Source organism: Dasypus novemcinctus, chromosome 19 (genome assembly GCF_030445035.2).
Source record: "Dasypus novemcinctus isolate mDasNov1 chromosome 19, mDasNov1.1.hap2, whole genome shotgun sequence".
In the NCBI taxonomy this organism is placed as follows: Eukaryota; Metazoa; Chordata; class Mammalia; order Cingulata; family Dasypodidae; genus Dasypus; species Dasypus novemcinctus.
In genome coordinates, this window is record NC_080691.1 from 17,776,004 (window position 1) to 17,802,882 (window position 26,879).

The 26,879-nt window shown below is 39.4% G+C and overlaps 1 protein-coding gene and 1 non-coding gene across 3 annotated transcripts in view; one reads left to right on the top strand and one right to left on the bottom strand.

Moving 5' to 3' along the window:
- Window positions 1-26,879, top strand: part of SBNO1 (strawberry notch homolog 1) — a 73,270-nt gene that overhangs the window by 12,003 nt on the left and 34,388 nt on the right. For both annotated transcript variants that reach the window (XM_071209765.1, XM_058281274.2), the window contains exons 5-17: window positions 2,477-2,789; window positions 8,746-8,846; window positions 13,255-13,351; window positions 15,366-15,526; window positions 16,330-16,463; window positions 16,651-16,741; window positions 19,370-19,531; window positions 20,831-20,966; window positions 21,048-21,153; window positions 21,284-21,437; window positions 21,914-22,096; window positions 22,636-22,733; window positions 25,255-25,406. In XM_071209765.1, coding sequence (XP_071065866.1) covers window positions 2,477-2,789; window positions 8,746-8,846; window positions 13,255-13,351; window positions 15,366-15,526; window positions 16,330-16,463; window positions 16,651-16,741; window positions 19,370-19,531; window positions 20,831-20,966; window positions 21,048-21,153; window positions 21,284-21,437; window positions 21,914-22,096; window positions 22,636-22,733; window positions 25,255-25,406 — 1,888 coding nt within the window. The remainder of the gene's footprint in view (window positions 1-2,476; window positions 2,790-8,745; window positions 8,847-13,254; window positions 13,352-15,365; window positions 15,527-16,329; window positions 16,464-16,650; window positions 16,742-19,369; window positions 19,532-20,830; window positions 20,967-21,047; window positions 21,154-21,283; window positions 21,438-21,913; window positions 22,097-22,635; window positions 22,734-25,254; window positions 25,407-26,879) is intronic.
- On the bottom strand, window positions 2,886-2,992 carry LOC111764338 (U6 spliceosomal RNA). Its single transcript, XR_002796973.1, has one exon. It is a non-coding gene; the product is annotated as a U6 spliceosomal RNA (small nuclear RNA).

Sequence of the window (26,879 nt, forward strand, 5' to 3'; positions counted from 1 at the left end):
CAGTGGGCTGGCGCAGCAAGCTGATGCAACAAGATGACGCAATGAAGAGACACAACAAGTGGGAGTGGAGGTGGCACAAGCCATTGGGTGCCTCCCTCCCACTTCAGAGGTCCTGGGTTCAGTTTCTGGTGCCTCCTAAAAAAGAAGATGAGCACAGAATGAACCAACAGAGCAGACAGTGAGCATAAACAATGAGGGGGTGGGATAAATAAATAAATCTTAAAAAAGAAAAAAGTAACTACAACAAAATAAATAGAAAATGTTTTGAGTTTATTCATGACAGAGGATATACAATTGATGAAATAAAGATGAAATACACATCCCACTATGGTTTTCAGTTTTTGCTTGGTCCTTTGGCTTATATTCATTGGTATATATAATTTTTAAAAATTTTTTTATTTTATTTATCCTAATTCCCTCATTGTTTGGGCTTGCTGTCTGCATGTCTTTTTTTTTTTTTAGGAGGCACTGTGAACTGAACCTGGGACTTCTTATGTGGGAAGGAGGTGCCCAATACTTAAGTCACCTCTGTTCCCTGTTTGTTGCATCTCTCATATTTCCTTGTTGTGTTTCCTTGTTGCACCATCTTGTTCTCTCAGCTCGCTGTCTTGCTCATCTTTAGGAAGCACTGGGAACCAAACCCAGGACCTTCCACGTAGTAGGTGGGTGCCCAACTGTTTGAGCCACATCTACTTCCCAGTGTATATAGTTTTTATGTGATCATAATCATGCTTTCAGTATAGAGTTCTTCAAACTTTACCTTAAACGTAGCAATTATTAACTTTACCTAGTGGTATGAAATTATTGGGCAAACTGGTTAAAATTTGATAATGTGTTAAATTATTGAGAGTTTTATTTAAATATGATTAATAATCAAGACTGTTATGGAGTCATGGAGAAATAAATAGTTTGAGGAGGAAATGAAGTAGAAGGAGACTTAAGTTTATGAAAGTATCTCAGTTGTACTTGCGGTCACAGAGATTGTTATTCTCAAGTCTTCATATCTTTTCTTTAGCATTTTTGTCAGTTTCTTCCCCCCCCCCAAAAAAAATGCCTTTTTTTTTTTAAGATTTTTAAAAAAATGTCTCTCCCCCTCCCCCCTCCTCCCCCCCTCCCCCCCCAGTTGTCTGCTCTCTGTATTCATTCGCTGTGTCTTCTGTGCCTGCTTGTATTCTTGTCAGCAGCACTGGGATTCTGTGTCTCTTTATGTTGCGTCAGCTCTCTGTGTGTGTGGCGCCACTCCTGGGCAGGCTGCGCTTTTTTCGCATGGGGCGGCTCTCCTTACGGGGTGCACTCCTTGCATGTGGGGCTCCCCTAAATGGGGGACACGCCTGCGTGGCATGGCACTCCTTGTGTGCATCAGCACTGCATGTGAGCCAGTTCATCACATGGGTGAGGAGGCTCTGGGTTTGAACCCTGGACCTCCCATGTGGTAGGTGGACGCTCTATCAGTTGAGCTAAATCCGCTTCCCAAAATATAATTCTGTGTAGCTTTGTCTTGGGCTCAGAGGTAGCACACACATTATTACTAACATTTGTAATTTAGCTGGTTGGATCATTTACACAACATGCTTGGTTGTTTTTTTGTTTTTGTTTGTCTTTCCCCTTTTTCAATTCTAAACATTAGCATAGTCTATAGGATTGCAAGGTAAGCCTCGTACCAGGAAATCATAGAATGTTAGAAAGGGAAAATGGGCCTCAGAAAGCCCCGGCCTACAGAGGTTTTGTGTTTTTTTGCCTAAGTTATTTGTCTAGCTGGGGCAGTGCTGGGAACTTTCTGTTTTTATTCCTATTATATAGGGTTACCACACATCACAGTTCTCTTGGGATAGTCCATTTTATGCTTGCTCTCTGATGATTATTTAAAATGTCACACTGGGGAAACGGACTTTGGCCCAGCGGTTAGGGCATCCGTCTACCATATGGGAGGTCCGCGGTTCAAACCCTGGGCCTCCTTGACCCGTGTGGAGCTGGCCCATGCGCAGTGCTGATGCGCGCAAGGAGTGCCGTGCCACGCAAGGGTGTCCCCCGCGTGGGGGAGCCCCACGCGCAAGGAGTGCGCCCGTGAGGAAAGCTGCCCAGCGTGAAAAGAAAGTGCAGCCTACCCAGGAATGGCACCGCCCACACTTCCCGTTCTGCTGACGACAACAGAAGTGGACAAAGAAACAAGACTCAGCAAACAGACACCAAGAACAGACAACCAGGGGAGGGGGGGAAAATAAATAAATAAATCTTTAAAAAACAAACAAACAAACAAACAAAAAAAATGTCACACTAATTCTGTATCTTCTTTTCCTCAAAGTGGTGGGTTTTTACTTGGCAGTTTATAGCTAGTTATATTTATTTTACATTGACATACCAATAGTTAAGAATAAAGGTAGATTTTAGATTTTTAAATGGTCATCTATGTTTATAGATATATTCTGCACTAGAGAATAATGCGTTTCTCACTGGTATAATGTTTTTTCTTTTTTAGCAGCAACCTCCATCTACTACAACATTTGTGCTGAATCAAATAAATCAGCTTCCAACCTTGGGATCTACCATTGTAATGACTAAAACACCACCTGTAACAACTAATAGGCAAACCATCACTTTAACAAAGTTTATCCAGACTACTGCAAACACACGCCCTTCAGTCTCAGCTCCAGCAGTACGAAATGCCATGACCTCTGCACCTGCAAAAGACCAGGTTCAGCTGAAAGATCTACTTAAAAATAATAGTCTTAATGAACTCATGAAACTGAAGCCGCCTGCTAATATTGCTCAGCCAGTTGCAACAGCAGCTAGTAAGTCTGTTTTCAATAAGTATCAACTGTCCTATTTTATTTATTTATTTTCAATTTATCCCCCCCTTGTCTGCTCACTGTCCATTCGCTGTGTGTTCAAATGTGGAACACTTCACGAATTTGCGTATCATCCTTGCACAGGGGCCATGCTAATCTTCTCTGTATTGTTCCAATTTTAATATATGTGTTGCCGAAGGGAGCACTCACTTATCTGTCCTCGAGTAAGATATGTCTGTGTTTTTAAAGCTTTGTTTGGATCTTTATAAATAAGTACTGGGTAAGAAATATATTATCTGCTTTACTCTGTACACTTATTCTTTTTACACAATTCAAGGGGACAAAAATTTATAAACCTTGGGTCTAGAGCATTTAGACCCAGCTGTGGAATTATCAAGTGCCTCCATTGGCAACTGAGGTCTTTTCGGGTTTACATAGTATGAATAACCAGGTAACATTTTTCTTAATTCTTTAAATTGTGTTTCTCAAACTTAATGTGCCTGGAGATCTTGTTCAAAAGTAGAGTTTGATTCATTAGGCCTGGGATGAGGCTCATGATTCTGCATTTCTCACAAACTCTCAGGAGATGCTGATCCCGTTGGTCCTTGGGCCAAACATTAGATAGCAGGCTTTAAACATTTTGCTACTTTAACTATAACTTCTAAAGTTTACGATGTAATTGGTTTTATTACATGTTGGTAGTTGTCTTTTTGGTAAATTTTCTTTTAAAGTATATGTGCTTTCATTATAAAATAATTGACAGTATTTTCTTACAGGAGTGAGTACCCATACTTGTTTATAACAGGTTTATTGAGATCATTTACATACCATATAGTTCACCCTACCATAAGGGTAATTCAGGGGATTTTAAATTTAGAATATTCTTTGTTCTACAGCCATTACTGTCTAATCCATAATACTTTAAATATAGATATAGATTTAATGGGAAAAAAAGCTTAATATTTGAACATACCCTTTTAGTAATTCATTTATGCATTAGGAGTGTAGATTTTTTAGTTTTTCTTCTCTGGAGTTGCTTTTTAAAAAAGTTTTTCTTTTGAATTTTATTTTTAAAGAAGCTTTAGATTACGTAAATGTTACATCAGAAGTATAGGAGGGGTTGGGGAGCTGGTGTAGCTCAGTGATTTGAGCATCTACTTCCCATGTACAAAGTCCAGGGTTCAATCCCCAGTACCTCCTTTAAAAAAAAAAAATTACATAGGAGAATTTCCATATACCCTATCTCCTCCCCCTCTCACACTTTTTCCCCACTAATATCTTTCACTAGTGTGATACATTTATTAAAACTGATGAATATATTGAAGCATTGTTACTAACCATGGTCTGTAGTTTACATTATAGTTTGCACCATACGATTTTATAGGTTTTGGCAAAATGTATAATGGCCTGTATCCGTTATTGCAGTGTCTTGAGAACAATTCCAGTGTATCAAAAATGTTCCATGTTACACCTATTTTTCCCTCTCCCTCCCCTCAGAACCTCTGGTGACCACTGTCTTAATATCAGTGTGTTACAAGTTCTTCCATTACTAGAATAAGTAGCCTGCTTTGGTCCATAGTTGCGTTCCCCCCTTAATGTGTGTTCATTCCTCAATCTTGAGGATTTTGAGATGGTCATGTCCACGCTATTTCTGATTGAGAATGGGCTTAGATCCCATGGGGCGATGGATGGAACTGTCTGCTTGCGGTTGTAGATACTCTGTTTTTTTGGGATGGGTATTGTCTATCATCATCCTTTTGTTAATGGTCCTGGGTGAGACCAATGAATTGGAGAGTAGGTGTTGATATTCTGCTGAGATTCAGGGTTCAACTGGCATATGAACAGCCAGAAGATTTAAGTCTCTGGGATGTATATCTAATAAGTGTCATGCCAGATAGAGGTTCAAATAAAAGGGGCAGAAGAGCCATGTGTGGGGAAATTATAAATGAGTCTAACTCAGTTACATTGGGGAAAATATATTCCAAGGTAAGGCCCACTGACAGGGTCCCGAATTCCTGAGATTGTCTGTCCTGCCTATAGTGTCTAGATGGCTCTGAGACCTCAGGAGCCTCCCCCCCACACTTGAGGCACTGTTTACTGTGGCAATCAATGAGATCCTCCTGAGTGGAGTTGCTTTTTTTTGGTTCATTCAACAAATATTTACTGAGTGCCTACTATGTGCCAATTGCTGCTGTAGGTGCTGAGGCCATGGCTGGGAAAAATCCTGTTGAAATCTCTAATCTCATGGAGCATGCGTTTTAGTAGGGAAAAAGGAGAGACAGTAAGCAAAGTAAATAAGTGAAGTATATGCATGTCAGGTAGGGATTAGTGCTCTATGGAGAAAAATGAAACGGGGTATGGGGCAGGAAGAGGTTTCAATTTTAAATGGAATGGTCAGAGGAAGCTTAAGTAGTCAGTGTAGTAAGGTAGTTTTAAATGATAAGATAGAATTAATCAGTCTTTTTTTCTTTTAACTTGACTTTTGTTTTTTAAGTATTGTTTTAGTTTTAGAAACTGAAAAATGTGAACTCTTGAGAGAGATTTTTTTCCCTCCCTCCTCCATTGAGTTAAAAGAGTATTTGAATCCCTGTTACATAACAATATGATGGTGGGCACTGTAGGAAATACTAACTCTGTCCTCAGTTGTATCCTGACCTGACCACTATTTTATTTTTCATTTTTAGCATCAGAATGAGTTGGGTTTTTTGGGGGGGCTAGGGGAGGGAAGGAGAGCAGTTTCTTTGAGATTGTTGTGTTTTGGGATCAAGGGGATAGAATGAAGGCAATGGGAGTAAGCTGTAAGGTATATTCCTTTTAATTTTTACTTGTTATACTAGTTCATACATAGCATCCTACCATGTTCTTGGGATGAGGTGATGGGTGTTGAATAGATGATATCGCCTTTCAAAAAGCTTCTTTTTTTTCTTTAATTGTGGGGACAGGTTTTAATACTTAAACAGAACATTGTCATTTTGTGGCAAAACTGGCTGCTTGGAAGTTATAGTGTACTTGTATTTATGAAGTTTAGGGCTAGGAACATTCAAAAGAAATGGGTAAGAAGTGCTTGTAGGATGAAGTAAAACTAACTCTTACCTGTGTGAAAGGGAAATAAAATTTTCACATAATCTAATCTTTGTGTTTGGGCCCATAACTGTTGTACCCTTGATGACTATAGTTTTCCTCTCAAGGTCATTTTCCTGAACCTAACTACATACAAATTGGCAGGTACATACCAGTTAGGAAATCATTTTAACTGTCTTAGGATTCATTTCCCTTTTTATGGCAACATTTTCTGCCATAGAGAGCAGGGCTGTGGACCTGACCTAGCTGTCATCCAGGTCTGCATCTTTTTTTTTTTTTTTTTAAGATTTTTATTTTATTTATTTATTTTTAGTTTTTATTTCTCTCCCCTTCCACCCCCCTCCCCCCAAGTTGTTTGCTCTCTGTGCCCATTCACTTTGTGTTCTTCTGTGTCTGCTTGTATTCTTGTCAGTGGCACCCAGAATCTATGTCTATTTTTGTTGTGTCATCTTGCTGTGTCAGCTTTCCGTGTGTGTGGTGCCATTCCTGGGCAGGTTGCACTTTTTCGCACGGGGCGGCTCTCCTTACGGGGCACACTCCTTGTGCATGGGGCTCCCCTACGTGGGGGACACCCCTGCATGGCACGGCACTCAGCATTGTGCGTGGTCCAGCTCACCACGCAGGTCAGTCAGGAGGCTCTGGGTTTGAACCTGAGACCTCCCATGAGATAGGCGGATGCCCTAATCGTTGGGCCAAATCCGCTTCCCTACAGGGCAGCATCTTGGCTGACTCCCAAGGAACCTGTGGGTGATCAGCAATTTGGGGAAGCTGCTTTTCATTAGGGTCTTTGGGATTAATGAGAAGAAAGACTGCTACTTTTTTTTCTTTCTCAAAGTATATAATCTGTGGTATTTGATATAATCACAGAGTTGTGCATTCGTCATTTAGCTCATTATTAGAGTATTTTTGTTATTTCAATAATATTTCAGGGAAACGGACTTTGGCCCAGTGGTTAGGGCGTCCGTCTACCACATGGGAGGCCCGCGGTTCAAGCCCCGGGCCTCCTTGACCCGCGTGGAGCTGGCCCATGCGCAGTGCTGATGCGCACAAGGAGTGCCGTGCCACACAGGGGTGTCCCCTGCGTAGGGGAGCCCCACGCACAAGGAGTGCACCCATAAGGAGAGCCGCCCAGCGCGAAGTAGGGAGCAGCCTGCCAAGGAATGGCGCCGCCCACACTTCCCGTGCTGCTGACGACAACAGAAGCGGACAAAGAAACAAGACGCAGCAAAAAGACACAGAAAACAGACAACCGGGGAAGGGGAATTAAAATAAATAAAAATAAACCTTTAAAAAAAAAAAAAATAATAATATTTCAATAATAACAATAAAAACACAGATAAACAAGAAAATTCTTCATCTCTCAATCTCTGTATGTTTCCCCTGCTATACATAGCTGCTATTTCTGGTTATTACTGTTGGCTTTTTTTTTTTTTAATCAACTTAATTGATATATATTAAGCATGCAATTCATCCAAAATATACAGTGGCATTTGGTATAATATAATCATATAGTTGTGTGTGTTTATCACTTCAATCATTATTAAATCTTTTTCATTATTTCAATAATAAAAAACAAGAAAATTCCTCACCTTTCAATCTCTGTATGCTTTTCCCACTGTACATATAGCTATTCAAAGTGTATAATCAGTGGCTTTTAGTGTAATCACAACATTGTATATTCATTATCTCAAAAGTTTTAGAACAATTTCATTACTCCAAAAAAAAAAAAAGACTCTCTACCCCTTAACATTCCTTCCTCAGACCTACATAACCACTAATCTCACTTCATCTTACCAAATTAAACACTTTTGAACCTCCAAGGACTTTGTCAAAAGGATGAAAAGGCAGCTGGCTCAGTGGGAGAAAATATTTGGCAATCACATATCTGATATAGAAAGAAATAATACAACTCAACAATAAAAAGACAAAGCTGCTTAAAAAATGGGCAAAAGACTGCAAAAGACAACTGCCCAAAGAAGAAATATAAATGGCAAAGAAACACATGACAAAAATGTTCAACACCACTAGCAATTAGGGAACTGCAAATCAGAATTACAATGAGATATCATTACACACCTGTTAGACTGGCTGCTATTAAAAAGTTGGAAAATTGTAAATGTTGGAGATGATGTGGCAAGATAGGAATAACACTGTTGGTAGGAATGTAGAATGGTACTGGCACTATGGAGGACTTTTTGGCAGTTCCTAAGGACATTGAATATCGACTTGCCGGGGACACTGCAGTACTGCTGCCTTTTAAAAGGTAATTCTTACCTACATTAAGGCACATAGCTTTGGATGTTTTCATCCTTAAGTTTTATTTAAGAGAATGATAGGCAGGAAAGCAGATTTGGCTCAATGGATTGAGCATCTGTCTATCACATGGGAGGTCCAAGGTTCAAATCCAGGGCCTCCTGACCCATGTGGTGAAGCTGGCCCACATGCAGCGCTGATGTGCGCAAGGAATGCTGTGCCATACAAGGGTGTCCCCCACGTAGGGGAACCACATGCACAAGGAGTGTGTCCTGTAAGAAGAGCAGCCCTGTGCGAAAAAAGCGCAGCCTGCCCACGAGTGACGCCACACATAGAGCTGACACACACACAGAGTGCTGACACAGCAAGATGACACAACAAAAAGAGGCACAGATTGCTGGTGCTGCTGACAAGAATACAACTGGACACAGAAGAATAAACAGCAAATGGACATAGAGAGCAGACAACTGGAGGGGTGGAAGGGGAGAGAAATTTTTTAAAAATTTAAAAAAGAATGATAGGCAGATTGGTATTCTTTGGTTTGTGAAGTGGGTAAACTTTATTGATTTCTTTTTAAAACTGTGTTTAAAGAAATTAAAGCTCCTAATGTAAATTTCTCCTCCAGCTGATGTAAGCAATGGTACAGTAAAGAAAGATTCTTCTAATAAAGAAGTAGCAAGAATATGGATAAATGATGTGAAAATGAGGAGTTTTTCCCCAACCATGGTGAGTTTCAAATAGCTATGTTTATATTTTCAAGTGTATGAAAACACCCTTGACTAAAAATGTTTTAAAACAACCTTCAGAAAACTTTTTGGGTGCGGATGGGGAGCTACTCAGCTACATAAAATAATTGGATAAGCATTAAATCAAATGATAGAACTCTCATATCTGATAGAATGTTATTAAATGCAGTACTAACATCTTTTTTTGTGTATGTGAATATCAGAAGAAAAGATGATGTAACCAAAAATATTTGATAATTATGTTCATCTTATGGTTGAACTTGAATGTATAGCTAGTTATGGTCTGTGAGAGCGTATAATGATCTAGTTATGAGTAATTATGATACATTTTTTTCTTACATTTTAGAAATGTATGATCGGTCAACTGAATTTTTAAAATTAGTTTTTATTAGAGCAAGTTCTTGGTTTACAGAAAAATCATGCAGAAAACACAGTTCCCTTATATGTCCCTCATATGCAGTTTTCCCGTTATTAACACTTTGCTTTGGTGTGTTACTTCTGTTGGATGAATTGATTTTATACGTTTATTTAATAGCTTTCTGTGTATAACTCTGTGTCTCTGTAGTAGATTCCTACAGGAAGAAATATGCAGAGTAAACTGCACAGTTCCTCTTGCCCTGAACATAAAATTTGACAATCATATGAATTAAGTAGTAATATAAGGTATACTAAAAGGGTGATGCTCACAAGGGTTGAGTTTGGAGGAAGGTGAGGCCTCCATGGACTTGAATGACCTGGGAAGACGATTTTCTGGAAGACATGTATTAGAACTTGGATTTTGAATATGGATAGACTTTTTAAGGGTGTTTTAGAAGGGAGCTAGAGTATTAATAGGCATAGAAGAGGGAGTGACTGTGTTTAGGTGACAATGAGTCAGGGTACTTGGCTTGCTGAAAGTAGTGGGAGTGGTGGATTTATGCTGTATGGAGGGGTCCTAAATTGAGTTTGAAGGACTTTTTGGTTGAGTGCAGCATCAGCAAGGAGCCACTGGAGGTGTAATGGCCTATTAGTAATTAAGGGGGATGGCAGGGAGAGACACAGGTTGGGAGGTTGCATTAGGCAATCCAGAAAGGAAGTGGTAGGTAAGTTGCAAAAGGGATTGGAGAAGGATGAGGAGAAAGAAAAGAAAATAAAGGATGACTGCACGAAACACCACCATATGGTAGGACTTGGTGATAGGATATGGAATTAGTGAGACAATCCATACCTGTAGTTTTGACTGGGGCCCTAATTAAACAAGTGCTGGCAGTTCCCACTTTACCTAGCAATTGTGTACCAACAGCTTATTTGGAAGTTTGTTTTTTGAAACTAAAATTGCATCTTTCTTCAGGAAATGTTACAGGAGGGAAATGTTACATAGTGCTCCTGTTCCCACTCCAGGCCAGCCCATAAAAAGCAGCTTACTCAAAATGTATCAGAAGTCCTTTATTGTCCTAGCAATTAAGAAACATCTAACAGAGTGAGCACCCTGGCCCCCTTTGGGCTAAAATCAGTCAACAGATGTGTTTTGTTTAATCTACACAGTATTTTGAAAAATTTTGAATATATTGCTAATGCATAAAAATCCTGATTTCCGGGTTCTCTTGAAAACTAGGACCCTGGATAACACTTGCCTAAAGTTGAGTTGTGACTGCATGCATCCTCAGTTTACCACAGTCTTCTTCACTTCTAGTCTTTCCTTCACCTTAAGGCTTGGTGTCAACAGTTTACATTCATTTAGAAATATTACCTGTCTAGAGTCTAGATTTTGTGACTCTTTGGTATTACCAGCTTCTCCTCCAGGTATACTGCTGGTGATTTTTTTCTAGTCCACAAAGGAGAAAAAAGGTTGGTTATTTTGACATAGTATGCATTCCTTTTTTAAACAAATCAATTTTATTGATACATATTAATAAAGCATACAGTTCATCCAGAATGTACAATCAGTGGTATTTGGTATAATCACATAGTTGTGCATTCATTACCTGATCATCTCAATCATCCCTTTTTTTAGGTGAGGAAAAGGTGAAAAGTTATAGGTCCAGGGGAGGGAGGGAGTAATTTGCCCAAGGCTACACAATGAAGAAACAGCAGAATTGCGATTTAGATCTTTTTGGCCAGGCCCACTTTGTCTTCATTTTCTTAAATTGGTATCTCATTTTGCTATGATTTCTGAACACATTTGGAGTTTTTTTTTCCTGAGGAATTCATGAATTGTGATGGTCATTAGATGTTCATCCCTCGTCTTCCTTTTCCTTTCAATATTTGTTGAACATTTATATGACATCATGTTCTCCTATAGACTGAGGTAAATAAATGGAAAAATGAGATGCCCTTACCTTTCAGTATCATCTTTTCTTGACATTACCTCTAGGTTCTAATTAGATTTTCCCCTTATCTTCCCTTACATGGTATGTTTCACAACTTCTTGACACTTTCTTGAACAAACACATATTAATAAAGAGCTTTTCCGATAGTTTTACTGGTAGTAAAGAGGCTCTTATTCAGGATCTTTTTTATTTTTATTTTTAAAAATTTTAAATGCTTTTCCTCCCTCCATAGGGAGTGAATGTGACTCAAGCGGTTGCGCACCTGCTTCGCACATGAGAGGTCCAGGTTTGGTTCCTGGTGCCTCCTGAAAAAAACAAAAACAGCAGGTAAAACAAAAAAACTAGTTTAGGGAAGCCGATGTGGCTCGGTGGTTGAACACTGGGCTCCGATATATATGATGTCCCAGGTTTAATCCCCAGCCCCTAGTACCTTAAAAAAAGGAAAAATATTCCATAGAGGAACACAAGTGAACCCTATGGATATGGTTACCATTCACCTGGTTTGCCTGGAACTGTCTGTGCTTATTCTTGTTTACCTGGTGTAATTATTAATAGTGGCCCATATTGCTCCCAGTTGTGTCAAGGTTTGTTTCTGTTGGTACGCAAAAGTCTGATGTAAATTCTCTGTCCTTCAGAAGAACTCTTTTTTTTTTTTTAAAGATTTATTTATTTTTATTTGTATCTCTCCCCTCCCTGCCCCGGTTGTCTTTTCTCTGTGTCTGTATGCTGCATCTTCTTTGTCCACTTCTGTTGTTGTCAGCAGCACAGGAATATGTGTTTCTTTTTGTTGCGTCTTCTTGCTATGCCAGCTCTCTGTGCGTGCGGCACCATTCCTGGGCAGGCTGCACTTTCTTTCGTGCTGGGCGGCTCTCCTTACGGGGCGCACTCCTTGCACGTGGGGCTCCCCTACGCGGGGGACACCCCTGCGTGGCACAGCACTCCTTGCACGCATCAGCACTGTGCATGGGCCAGCTGCACACGGGTCAAGGAGGCCTGGGGTTTGAACCGCGGACCTACCATGTGGTAGACGGACACCCTAACCACTGGGCCAAGTCCGCTTCCCCAGAAGAACTCTTAAATGCAGTGTTTTCTGGGATTTTGGTTTTAGGATCTGAGGGAGGGAATTGGTATAACTCAGCGGTTGAGTGCCTGCTTCGCATATACAAGGTCCCGGGTTCCACCCCTCGTGCCTCCTTTTAAAAAAGAATTGTGTTTAAAAAAAAAAAAAGGATCTGAGGGAAAGGAAACAAATAGGGAGGTAAACTGAGTGGAAAGAGGAGATATAAGACTTAAATGGAGGTTCTGCTCATGAATCTGTGTTGTTGTGTTGCTGCTGGAGCTTATCTACCTCCCCCTACACACACATCTTATTCCTTCTGGTCCTGAAACTACCATGGAGTGTGGGGACTGGGATTGGAGAGAGTTCTGGGCTTCAGAGAAAGTAGAGGCCAGCATTGAAGAGGAAAGTAGTGGTTGATCAGAAGGAAAATGGAGCGGTGTTATGACCCATTTGTTTGTAAGAGATGAGAGTAGGTCAAGAGTTACCTTTGCTTAGCATGTGAGAAGCAGGGCGATGTGGCTCAAGCAGTTGGGCACCTGCCTCCCACATTGGAGGTCCTGGGTTCAGTTCTGGTGCCTCCTAAAGAAGACGAGCAGATGCCACAACCAGGTGACACCACAAATGCTGCAACCACCACAATGAGCAGATTCTGCAACCTCCGCAACTAGCAGACAACACAACCAACAGGGAGCAGAAGTGGCTCAAGTGGTTGGGCACTCGCCTCCCACATGGGAGGTCCCGTGTTTGGTTCCCAGTGTCTCCTAGAGAAGATGAGCAGATAGACGAGGAAGACATCTCTGGGAGTGGAGGGGGAGGGTAGGGGAGAATTGGAAAAAAAAAGAAGCAGGGAAGCCACAATGTGTGATCCAATTCTTAGGGAATATTGATGCACAGTATATCATGTTTCCAAGATTCAAGATTGTGGGGGAATCCTACTTAAGATTACTTAAGATTAGACCTTGTGTTGATTGGGCCTCTAGTTTCTGTACTTTGGTCTGATTGTGTTCTTTCTGTTATAGAAGGTTCCTGTTGTGAAAGAGGAAGATGAACCAGAGGAAGAAGATGAAGAAGAAATGGGTCATGCTGAAACCTATGCAGAGTATATGCCAATAAAATGTATGTCTTTGGGATTTGTCAAAATAATGAAAGACTTCCAGGTTCCTCTTTAACTTAAATAACTTCCCCTACCCCCATGCTGTCATCTTTTAGGACCTAGATTTTTGGGTACCTCAGGTTTGACAACTGTGAGTTCTCTAATATGTGTATGCGTTTGTGTATTTAATAGTAATTTGTTTTTAAGCATCTCCTTAAAGGTTTTTGTCCCCCACAAATCAATTTTATTGATATATTATAATAAAACACACAGTCCATCCAAATGTATAACAAATGGTATTTGGTATAATCACAGTTACACATCCATCAATCCAGTCATATTAGAGCATCTTTATTATTCTAATAATAATAAACAGGTGGGATATATGGGAACCTCTTATATTTTTTAATGTAACATTTTGTGTGATCTCTGTATCTTTGAAAAAAAATTGCTAAAAAAATAATAAACAACAAAAAACTCATCATGGGGAGCGATGTGGCTCAAGTGGTGGAGTGCCTTAAAGCTTGGTGTCAGCAGTTTACATTCTGTAACTTTCCACATCGCAGGTCCCAGGTTTGGTTTTTGGTACCTCCTAAAATCAAAAAACAAACAAAAAAATGAAAAAACCAACTCAGGGGAGCCAATGCAGATAAGTGGTTGAGTGGTTCAACCCCTGGGACCTTGTATGTGGTACCTAAAAAAACAAAACAAAAAGAACAAAAGATAACTTATCAACTCTTAATCTCTTACTGTCATTTCTTTTTTACTATGCAAATTTAGAACTTTGTTTTTAGTTAATGTCTTTTAAAACTATGAAAAAACGTAGGATATTCAGTTTCGAGTTAATTTTTCTCATGTGAACAGTGATTATAAAATCATAGTAAATTGTAGAAATATAAATATGTATCTTAGCTTTATATACTTTATATAGTTTATCTAAAACCATAAAAACATTGGAATCTTAAAAAACAAAATTTTTTTTAAGTCAAAATAACTATTTGAATCCATTGTTTTTCATTAGCGTCATTTCCGCCTTTTGTGTAAATATCATGATTCATTTTTTTGTAGTGACCACTATATGAAGTTGAAAATTATTAGTTTTTAGTCTTAAGATACAATTTTTCACTTATTCATTTTGTAGGGTAATAAGATGGAGAAAAAAATCTATGCCAGGAATTTGTCATTATATACTTAGGGTTCCTATAAAAAGCCACTTATATTAAGTACCATTTAAATTTAAATATCTCTTTACCAGCTAAATACAGACCCCAAGATCCCATATTTTTCTGGTCTCTTAAAAGGTAGATTGTAGTGTCTGAAGTTTTATGGGTCTTTTTTCTCTTAGTATAGTTATCACAGAAGGATTGAAAGAGTACCTGTGATCCTTTAAACCAGAGTTCAGCAATCTAAATCTGGCTGTCTTTTTTTTTTTGTAAATGAAGTTATGTGGAAATACAGCCATGTTTATTCATTTATAATCTGTGGTAGCTTTCACACTATATCACCAATGTTGAGTAGTTATGAAAGAGATTGAATAATCACAGAGCTGACAATATTTACTATCTGGCCCTTTATAGAAAAGCTTGTTTATCCATGCTTTCAACTATTCACGTTGTAAATTTTAGGGAGTGAGTTACTGTTAAAGATGTCCTTTCAAAGTTAACCTTATTTCTTTTGCAAACCTGTGTCACAGAATGAAGTGAATGATTCATTCAAGTCGCTAAATTCCTTAATATCTAGGATTACATTCTGTTACTCCTAGAGAACTTGGTGGTATGAACTAAGTTGGTGTTTTTCTTGATCTTTTTAATTGCAAATCTCTCTTTTTAAATCCTATGTAGTTGAAAAATAGATCATTTTAGCCCACTTTAAATCATATTTTCTTTACCATCAGTGAATTTTATAGAAGCTCAGACTATATAGTTATTTAGTATATTTTCTCTTACAGATAAAATATTGCACTATCTTATAATGAAATTAATACTGGAAATGTTATTACAATAATTAAGTGAAATGTTTTTATTTGTCTTCATTTAGTAAAAATTGGCCTTCGCCACCCAGATGCAGTAGTGGAAACTAGTTCTTTATCCAGTGTTACTCCTCCTGATGTTTGGTACAAAACATCAATTTCTGAAGAAACCATTGATAATGGCTGGTTATCTGCATTACAGCTTGAAGCAATTACATATGCAGCCCAGGTGAACAATAATATTTCTTGACTACATATAATAGACTTTAATTTTTTATCGTCCATACAATATAGTTGTTTTAATCCAAGGGTAATTTTTCTTTGCATGAAAAACTTTTGAATGTTAATTTTATGTATTACAAAATAAAAAAGGGGGTAGCATGGATGTGGGGAATGCATTGTTAGTGGAAATGACAAATGTCGTGAGCTTTTTGGAAGTCGTTGGATGGAGTACCTGTTAAAATAAAAATACGAAATTCTTTGACCTGCAATTCCATTCCTGGGAGTCTATTCTATAGAAGTATTATTTAACAGCATAGATATAAAGGTATTTGTTGTACCTTTTTTTTTTCTAGTGGCTGAAAGCTAGAAAAGATTTGAATGCCCATACCACTTGGAAATGATTACCTAAATTGTGATATGGTACCATACTTTGGAGTGTTGTGTGGGCTTTTAAAACAATGTGAGTTAGGGTTGCTACCACTTATCTCGAAGGATTTCTGTCCTACTCTCATCCCATTTTCTTGTAACAAAGAAGGACCAAATGACTGTTCTCTTTACTTAACATGTCATATAAAGTTTATATTTGATCATGCAGTTATTGCTCACTAGTTTAATTTCAGTTTCCTGGGGCATGAGAGGTAAAGCAGAGCAGAATATATAGAAAATACTTAAAAGATATCCACACTAAAAGCCAAACTGCCCATTTATATAAAACAGATGAACATTAATATATTCCTAGTACATTGTATGAAAGGATGATCGCCAGAATACCTGAAGAATTAGATTAATTGCTAACTTTTTCTTTTTCAGCAACATGAAACATTCCTACCTAATGGAGATCGTGCTGGCTTCTTAATAGGTGATGGTGCTGGTGTAGGAAAAGGAAGGACAATAGCAGGAATTATCTATGAAAATTATTTGTTGAGTAGGAAAAGAGCGTTATGGTAAGTGTTAAAAGGCCGGCTGTGGAAGCTTTCCTTTGTAAATAATTATTTCAGCTTGTGGGGATGGATTTTAATGAGTAGGTGTATTTTTGTCAAGACATGGCTTTATTTATTCCTAAACTCTGCTAGAATGATAGTATTTGCATTTAATATGTGTTGCTTTTTTTTTTTTTCCCTTGGGTGGCAGGTTCAGTGTTTCAAATGATTTAAAATATGATGCTGAAAGAGATTTGAGGGATATTGGAGCAAAAAACATTTTGGTCCATTCATTAAATAAGGTATGGAAAGTTTCTATTCAGTCATTCATTCGGTAAATATTGACTCATGGGAATAATAATAGTTTCTACCTCTAAGATTGTTTATGAGAAACAAGTTATGCCACAGAAAGCATAGTAAACGTGTATATATGTTACATAGGACCATAACACATAGGACAGTGAAACATAGGACTGTACAGCACAAATAGGGAACCTTGGACTACAGCTAATAGTACCATTTTAATAGTATTATTTCATCAGTTGTGACAGGTATACCACATTAATACAAGGTGTTAATAATGAGGGTGTTATATGGGAACTCTGTGTTTTTTGCATGATTTTTTCAGTAAACCTATAACTTCTCTAATTAGAAAAAGAAAAAGTGTGGTAAGTGCTAGCTGGTATTTTGGTTGGTGTGTTTCCTGTATGCCAAGTGCTTTGCCAGGCAGTGGTTAAGTGGTGGCAAACAGAATAGGTGGTGATCCTTGATGTATGGAGTTTATTCTCATGATCTTCAGTGCTGCTTTTGCTTATGCTTTTTTTTTTTATCTTTTATTTATTTATTTATTTTTTAATTACATTATGAAAAATATGAGGTCCCATTCAACCCCACCGCCCCCGCCCCCCACTCCCCCCACAGCAACACTCTCTCCCATCATCATGACACATCCATTGCACCTGGTAAGTTCATCTCTGAGCATCACTGCACCCCATAGTCAATGGTCCACATCATAGCCCAGACTCTCTCACGTTCCATCCAGTGGGCCCTGGGGGGATCTATAATGTCCCGTAATTGTCCGTGAAGCACTATCCAGGACAACTCCACGTCCCGAAAACGCCTCCACATCTCATCTCTTCCTCCCGTTCCCCACACCCAGCAGCCCCCATGGCTACCGTTCCCACACCCATTCCACATTTTCTCTGTGGACATTGGATTGGTTGTGTCCATTGCACATCTATGTCAAGTGAGGGCTTAGATTCCATATGGGCACTGGATGCACTCCTCCCGCTTCCAGTTGTAGACACTCTAGGCTCCATGTTGTGGTGGTTGACCTTCTTCAACTCCATGTTAGCTGAGTGGAGTAAGTCCAATAAATCAAAGTGTAGGAGCTGAAGTCTGTTGAGGCTCTGGGCCTGGGTGTCATATTATCAGTCCAGAGATTCAAATCCCCTACATATATCTTAAACCCAGCACCGACTACAATTCCAATAAAGTAGCATGCAAGTCTTGTGAAAAGAGATCCCCTCTGAGTCCAATTCCATCACGCAGAAACACCAGCTCCAAAGAAGGGCTATCTGTCATGGCAGTGAATTTTTTTTTTTAAAGGTTCTGGAATCTTAGATGTGGGAAGTGGCACTCAACCACTGAGCCACATGGGCTTCCCTGAGTTTTTCTTTGGTTGGTTGTTTTGCTTGTTTGTTTTTTTCTGGAGGCACTGGGAACTGAACCTGGGACCTCCCATTTGGAAGGCGAGTGCTCAATCACTTGAGCCACATCCGTTTCCTAGTTAAGCTTTTGAAGTGATTTTATGTAGGTATAACTATTAAATTGTCACAGATGGAGTATTTAATATCTTTAATAGGGTATTTAATGAATGATATGCCTGTCATTGTAGGTTCCCTGGAATCCTTTGCAGCATGTAGAGAATTGAGTTGTGACTTGGAGATGGATTAGTATTAGTATTGGTATACATAGTGGAGTTATATTTTTACCTGTGCTCATGTGAAAATGTGGAAAAAATGCCACTGTATCTAAGCAGTTTAATGTTACTAAAATCCTTTTTTTTAAATTTTTTAATAAAGTGTATTATTTGGAGTAGCAATTTCCAGATAAAAGGCCATAAAGCATAAGTTACTTCCCTCACCAAAGTCTATTTGGAGCAAGATGGTTGCTCCAAATCTGCGAGGGTTCAGGCTTCCTGGGTTCCTACATTTCTGGGGCTTGCTTTTTTCTGGGTTCTCTTTCCTCTGCATCCTGACTTCCTGGGGCTCCAGCTTAAATTAAGTCTTCAGCATCAAACTCTGACATCAAAACTCCAACATCAGAAAACTCCCCAGTGACTAAAATCTTAATGTTCATTTGGCAAGTCTTTATTGACCACCTATTCTACACTTATTCCTTGGGGGTATAACGGGTAGAATAAGCAGACATATTCCCTGAAAATGCCTCCCTATTTGCCCCTTCAGAATAAGTAAGTGTAGATCTACTTTTCACTGAGTCTGAAGTTGGCTCAGTGTTGCTGTGCTCATGCTTATCAGTGGCTTTTTTGGATGAGCAGTACTGAGGGATTGGTAGTTACTGTTTTGAATGACTATAGACAGTTCAAAACTAAACAAATGTAACTGGCATCTGATTTCTGAGCCATTGTAATTGATGTTATGATAACATTGCTTTGCATATAGGAGGTACACAGTAAATATTTGTAGAGTGAATATTGTGACTTTTCTTATAGCTGAGTTTCTGCTGGTTTTTAAAAAGTTTTTGGTTATAGATTTTTTTGAGACTTTGGTAAAGTTGCATATGTACATATATACGAGAAATTTTGTGGTGATTTTAGGTCTTTTGACTTCTTTAAAGCCCGTTATAGGCCCCCCAGGTTAAGAATTCCTGCTGTAGATACGTATTAAATTCTTCTCTTTTCTTTTCAGTTTAAATATGGAAAAATTTCTTCTAAGCACAATGGAAGCGTGAAAAAGGGGGTTATTTTTGCCACCTATTCTTCCCTAATTGGTGAAAGTCAGTCTGGCGGTAAATATAAAACTAGGTTAAAACAGCTTCTACATTGGTGCGGTGATGATTTCGATGGAGTGGTATCCTTTTCAACAGATGTTTTTATATTTTTTTAAAGACATAAAAGTTTACATAAGGATGAACCTTTGAAAAATAGAAATCCTGAAATTAAATAAATTGCTCGGATGGGAATTTTCATGATTACTAGTAGTCCAAGGGGATCGGAAAGTTGATTCTAGTTTATAGCTATTTATAGGAGACCAATGTTTAAATTCCTGGTTTAGGAAAATGTTTAATAGGTATGGGAAATGCTGAGCACTGTATTCTCCTCTTGCGGATTCACACTACACATTTGCATAGTAAAGTACCTGAGAAGACTATCGGAAAGAAAAGTGCTAATTTAATAATTCCCTAACTTACTTGATCACAGCATAGCTTTTACTCTCCTGTGTGAGGATCACCAATTTTTGAAAGGCTGATTACTTGGTTACTAATAGTTCATGGTTACAAGATTTGCCAAAATTACCTATGTGGTAGATACTTCGTCCTGCTAGGGGCTTTTCCTTCATTCAAATTAAGAATAAAAATATCTGGTTAAGACAAATAGGTAAGCGGACGTGGCTGAACTGATAGAGCATCCGCCTACCATATGGAGGGTCCAGGGTTCTATACCCAGGGCCTCCTGACCCGCACAGGTGAGCTGGCCCACACACAGTGCTGATGCGTGAAGGAGTGCCGTGCCACGCAGGGGTGCCCCCGCATAGGGGAGCCCCACATGCAAGGAGTGCACCCTGCAAGGACAGCCTCCCCATGTGAAAAAAGCACAGCCCGCCCAGGAGTGGCACCACACACACGGAGAGCTGACACAGCAAGATGACACAACAAAAAAGAGACACAGTTTCCCAGTGCCACCTGATAATACAAGTGGATGCACAAGAACTCACAGTGAATGGACACAGAGAGCAGACAACAGGGGGGACGAGGCGGGGAGAAGGGAGAGAGAAATAAAATAAATCTTTAAAAAAAGCAAATTCAGTGGATACCTATGAGATGAGAAAGTGAGAGAGATGAAATCACAGGCAGCTTCATTTGTATCTGTAATCTGAAAGGAAAGAAAATGATCTGAGGCAGAAATGGCAAAAGTTTAAGATTTGTCAAGCTAGATAATTGGTATATGGGTGTGTTTTTTTTTAAAGTTGACGCTCAGGGATTTATCATCAACCCTGCTTCCTCCCAATAACCTTGGATATTTCCCCAAGGCCACCTCCTCACAAACCTTGAATGTGTCCCAAGGCCTTGGGTGATAAAAATTAACTCTTCCTAAAAGCTTGGAGACAATAACTGTAAATGTGATCTGTTCCTTAATTCGTTCCTTACAGATAGTGTTTGATGAATGTCATAAAGCAAAAAACTTATGTCCTGTTGGTTCTTCAAAGCCAACCAAGACAGGCTTAGCAGTTTTAGAGCTTCAGAACAAATTGCCAAAAGCCAGAGTTGTTTATGCTAGTGCCACTGGTGAGTTATTATTTATTTAATAGAGATATTTCAGGGATATTTTTCAGGCATAATATGTTTTCTTTGCTATTTTTTTTCCAGGTGCTTCTGAACCACGCAACATGGCCTATATGAATCGACTTGGAATATGGGGCGAGGGAACCCCATTTAGAGAATTCAGTGATTTTATTCAAGCAGTAGAAAGGAGGTAATGGAGTTTACATTATACACTGTTCTAATTAGCAACCTGAAAGATGTGTTTTTGCTAAAACCCTTTCACTGTGTATTAAAATCTACTTTATTTATTGAAAGTTCCTGTGTGTTTTAATCTTATTCAGAGGTGTTGGTGCCATGGAAATAGTTGCTATGGATATGAAGCTTAGAGGAATGTACATTGCTCGACAGCTGAGCTTTACTGGAGTGACCTTCAAAATTGAGGAAGTTCTTCTTTCACAGAGCTATGTGAAAATGTATAACAAAGCAGTCAAGCTGGTGAGAAATTTTTCTGAATTTGTAGTAGTTTTTAGTGTACTTGATTTCTTTTGATCATTTTTGTCCAATGTAATGCCTTTCAGCCCAAAAGAGTGTATTTTCTGCCCGTAAAACAACAGATAAATTACGAGATGATAAGTCTATGTTCTTGTTTTGAATGAAGTATTCTAATTGTTTAGTTTGTTAAAATAATTAATTAAAAAAATAGCCACATATTTCAGTTACCTAATACTTAAAATCACAGTGAAACTGTATTTCTAAAAAGACTAAATTGGTTAATAAGAATTTTGGGACAAAACTCTGTGAACATTGTAAAAACCAGTAAAAACCAAATCTTTAGAGAACTCAAGGTACTGAAGATGCTTTACTAAGTCAGTGGGTTTGCAATGAATTTTATTTTGGTTGAATTGGTAATTTTTTAGAGTTAACTCTAACTCAGAAGTGAAATATGCTAAATCTTGATTTTGCATCATCAGTGGGTAATTGCCAGAGAGCGATTTCAGCAAGCCGCAGATCTGATTGATGCTGAGCAACGAATGAAGAAGTCCATGTGGGGTCAATTCTGGTCTGCTCACCAGAGATTTTTCAAATATTTGTGTATAGCATCCAAAGTTAAAAGGGTTGTGCAGCTAGCTCGAGAAGAAATCAAGAATGGAAAAGTAAGTTGGAGAAAGGTGTTGAGATTCGTTCTTTGTTTACGTTAATCTTTTTGGGTGTTGAGGTTTTTGCCTTGTAAAGTCTGTTCTTCTTCCTAAAGGATAGTTGTAAAAGTATTAATGTAGTAAGACTTTAAAAAATCAGTTTTTAAAAATTGTAAAAGCAATGCCTGTTTGTTTATGGAGGATTTAGATAACTTGAAAAAGTATAAAGAAATAAATGTCACTACAGTTTGACCATCCATAAATACAACCATGAAAATAACGCAGTTGTGTATTGCAGTTAGCTTTTTTCTTTTGTGAAGGAGTGAAAGCTCCATAAAAGCAGAGGATTCAATCTTCTTCAGTATTGTAATCCTATTTCCTGGCTAGGTTCTGACATGTAAGTGTTTGTAGAATAAATAAATGAATATACACATGCTTTACTTTAATGGAGTCATTCTTGTTCAAAATCCGCTTTTTAAAAATAAAATGAAATACTTTTAGTAAGAAACCATAAGTTTATTTTTATTTATAATTCATGTATTTTCTTTTTTCTCCAGTGTGTTGTAATTGGTCTGCAGTCTACAGGAGAAGCAAGAACTTTGGAAGCCTTGGAAGAGGGTGGAGGAGAATTGAATGATTTTGTTTCAACTGCCAAGTAATTTTTTTTTTCCATTTTAAAGATTTATTTTATTTCTTTCCTCTTCCCACTCCCCGCCCCACCCCAGTCTGTTCTCTGTGTTCCTTCACTGTGTGTTCTTCTGTGTCCGCTTGCATTCTTGTGAGCAGCATGGAGAATTTGTGTCTCTTTTTGTTGCGTCATCTTGCTGCATCACCTTTCCGTGTGTGCGGTGTCACTCCTGGGCAGGCTGCGTTTTTTTCGCACAGGGTGGTCTCCTTAAGGGGTGCACTCCTTGTGCATGGGGCTCTCCTACATGGGGGACACCCCTGCATTGCACGGCACTCCTTGCGCGCATCAGTACTATGCGTGGGCCAGCTCACCACACGCGTCAGGTGGCCCTGGGTTTGAACCCTGGACCCCCCATATGGCAGGCTCTATCATTTGAGCCAAATCCGCTTCCCTGCCAAATAATGTTTTTGTTTTCTTTTTCTTAGATTAATTTAGAAGTTGGCAAATCCTAGAGGCACAATTGTTGATTGGTGTCAGTGACCTTTAACAGTTTTCCTGGTCTTAGGTTTTGCAATTCTATGCTGTTCTGTAATAGTACATTTTTTGGAAAACAGTAGGATAAAATTCTCATAATCCTGAAATTTCTATAATATTTTTTGATAACAAGGTATTTTGACTAATTGAAGGGCTTGAGTTTTGTCTTATTCACCTGGCTGCAGGACAGATTGGTTTAGTTTTAGTGAACTACCTAGCTTGTGGTCTAACGCTATTTTTTTTTTTTTTGGTGCCGGGGACAGGGATTGAACTCAGGACCTTGTATGTGGGAAGCCAGTGCTGGTTGTTTCCTTAGTTTGCTTTTCTTTTTAGGAGGCATCAGTGATAGAACCCAGGACCTCCTATGTGGGAAGCAGGCACTACACCACTTGAGCCACATTCACTTCCCTAACACTACTTTTGAAATGAATCTTTTTTTTTTTAAGATTTATTTTATTTCTTTCTTTCTCCCTCTCCACCGCCTCATTGTTTTGCACTTGCTGGGTTCATTGTGTGCTCATCTTCTCTTTTAGGAAGCACTGGAACTGAAACTGGAACCTCCCATGTGGGAAAGAGGTGCCTATCACTTGAGCCACCTCTGTTCCCTGCTTTGTTGGGTCTTTCATTGTGTTTTCCTCCTTGTGTGTCTCTTTTTTTTCTTTCTTTCCCCTTCCCGCCCCCGCCCCCCCCCCCCCCCAGTTGATTGCTCTCTCTGTCCATTTGCTGTGTGTTCTTCTGGGTCCGCTTGTATTCTTGTCAGCAGCACCAGGAATCTGTGTCTTTTTGTTGTGTCATCTTGCTGTGTCAGCTCTGCGTGTGTGTGGCCCCACTCCTGGGCAGGCTGCACTTTCTTTCGTGCTGGGCAGCTCTCCTTACGGGGCACACTCCTTGTACGTGGGGCTTCCCTATGCAGGGGACACCCCTGTATGTCACAGCACTCCTTGCATGCATCAGCACTGTGTGTGGGCCAGCTTCACCACATGGGTCAGGAGGCCCTGGGTTTGAATCTTGGACCTCCCATGTGGTAGGCGATGCTCCATCCATTGAGCCAAATCCACTTCCCCTTTATGTCTCTTTGTTGCTTCATCTTATTGCATCAGCTTGCCATGCCAGCCCGTCCTGTCAGCTCACTGTCTTACTTGTCTTCTTTAGGAGGCACCGGGAACTAAACCCGGGACCTTCTTTTGGTAGGCAAGAACTCATTCACTTGAGCCATATCCGCATCCCTGAAATTAATCTTTACCCAGAGGAGCAATAAGTAGTTTGTCCCAGTATAATGAAATCTAGTATAAAAAAATAAAGATAGTCCTGATAATCAAAAAGAATTTTTAGAAAATGTTTTTGGCTTTGTTTTTCATTTATCTTACCTTTCAGTTTTAACTCTGGTAGTGAAATAAGCAAAAATAACCTTTTTCTCCATCCCATATCTTGCCTTAGGGCATATATTCAAGTGACTCCCTTTAAGATGGATATAATTAAAAACTGCTTTTAAAGGCAAAATATGCACCAACAGTGTATTATCTATACTTAAGTGCCTAGAACTGTACTGTTCAGTATGATAGCCACTATTCACATGTGGTTATTGAGCAGTTGAAATGGCTAGTCCAAATCAAGATGTGCTGTAAGGGTAAAATACACACCAGGTACCAGAGACTTCATGTGGGGAAAAAAAAAATAAGTCAATCCAGTTTATTAGTAGTTTCTCATTATTGATTACATGTTGAAATGACATACTGGGTTAAATAAAACATGTTATTAAAATTAGTTTGTTTCTCTTTCTTAATGTAGCTGTGGGAAAATGTAAAGTTGCTTATGTAGCTTGTATTATATTTCTGTTGCACACCCTTGACCTAGAAAGTTAAAATTCATTTAAGCTTGGTTGTATTAGTATTTCTTAAAAGACTGAATAAAGTAATATGACACCTTTAGTTTGTTTTTAATAAATATATTCTTTAAAACTATTATAAATTTTGCATACAGAGCCACTGATTGCCACTGTTTCTCTTTCCTACAGAGGAGTGTTGCAGTCACTCATTGAAAAGCACTTCCCTGCTCCAGACAGGAAAAAACTTTATAGTTTGCTAGGAATAGATTTGACAGCTCCAAGTAACAACAGTTCACCAAGAGACAGTCCTTGTAAAGAAAATAAAATAAAGAAGCGGAAAGGTGAGTAGTTTGCTTTTATTTTTTATTTCTTTCCCTTTCCTCCCCACCCCCCCCCAGTTGTCTGCTCTCTGTATCCATTCGCTGTGTGTTCTTCTGTGTCCACTTGTATTCTTGTCAGTGGCACCGGGAATCTGTCTCCTTTTTTTTGTTGCGTTATCTTGCTGCATCAGCGTGCTCTCTGTGCAGTGCCACTCCTGGGCAGACTGCACTTTTTTCGCGCAGGCGGCTCTCCTTGCAGGGCGCACTCTTTTTGCATGGGGCTCCCCTACACGGAGGACACCCCTGTGTGGCATAGCACTCCTTGCTCACATCAGCACTGTGGGTGGGCCAGCTCACCACATGGGTCAGGAGGCACTGGGTTTGAACCCTGGACCTCCTATATGGTAGGTAGACGCTCTATCTGTTGAGTCACATCTGCTTCCCAGTATTGGCAATTGTACCCAGGACCACCTCATACATGGGAAGCAGACACTAAACCACTGAGCTACATCCACTCCCCAATGAGAGTTGGTTTTTTGGCCTTTTTTTTTTTTTTTAGGAGGTAGTGGGGATCAAACTTGGTTCGTTGTACATGGGAAGTGGATGCTCAACTACTTGAGCTACCTCCACTCCCCTAGTCATGTAGTTTGTTTTTGTTTTTTTAAAGATGTATTTATTTATTCCCTCCCCACAGTTGTCTGTTCTCTGTGTCTATTTGCTGCGTCGTCGTCTTTGTCCGCGGCATGGGAATCTGTTTCTTTTTGTTGTGTCATCTTGTTGTGTCAGCTCTCCGTGTATGTGGCGCCATCCCTGGGCAGGCTGCACTTTCTTTCATGCTGGGTGGCTCTCCTTATGGGGTGCACTTCTTGCATGTGGGGCTCCCCTATGCAGGGACACGCCTGCATGGCACAGCAAGTCATGTAGTTTTGATTGTACAAGTAAACTTCTGTTTTGAAGTAGAGCTTAAACAGTTAATACTAGGAATTGTGTTAAACATTTGCCATACGTTGTATCTTTTAATCTCCCAGAGTTGAAATTAGATTTTTCCAATTTTATAGACAGGAAACAAAGGGACAGAAATGTTAAGAGATTAAGTGATTTGTCCAGGTTCACACTAGTGAATAATGCATTGGAACTAACATCTGAGTCTTTCTTTTGTCAAAGCTGCCTTTGTTTATTTTTTTAAAGATTTATTTTTAATTTATTTCTCTCCCCTTCCCCCACCCCACCCCAGTTGTCTGTTCTCTGTGTCCATTTGTTGTGTGTTTTTGTGTTTTTTTGTCTGCCTCTCTTGTCAGCAGCACGGGAATCTGCGTCTCTTTTTGTTGCATCATCTTGCTCTGTCAGCTCTCTGTGTGTGTGGCGCCATTCCTGGGCAGGCTGCACTTTCTTTTGTGCTGGGTGGCTCTCCTTACGGCGCGCACTCCTTGTGCGTGGGGTTCCCCTACGTGGGGGGGGCACCCCTGCGTGGCAGGGTACTCTTTGCACACATCA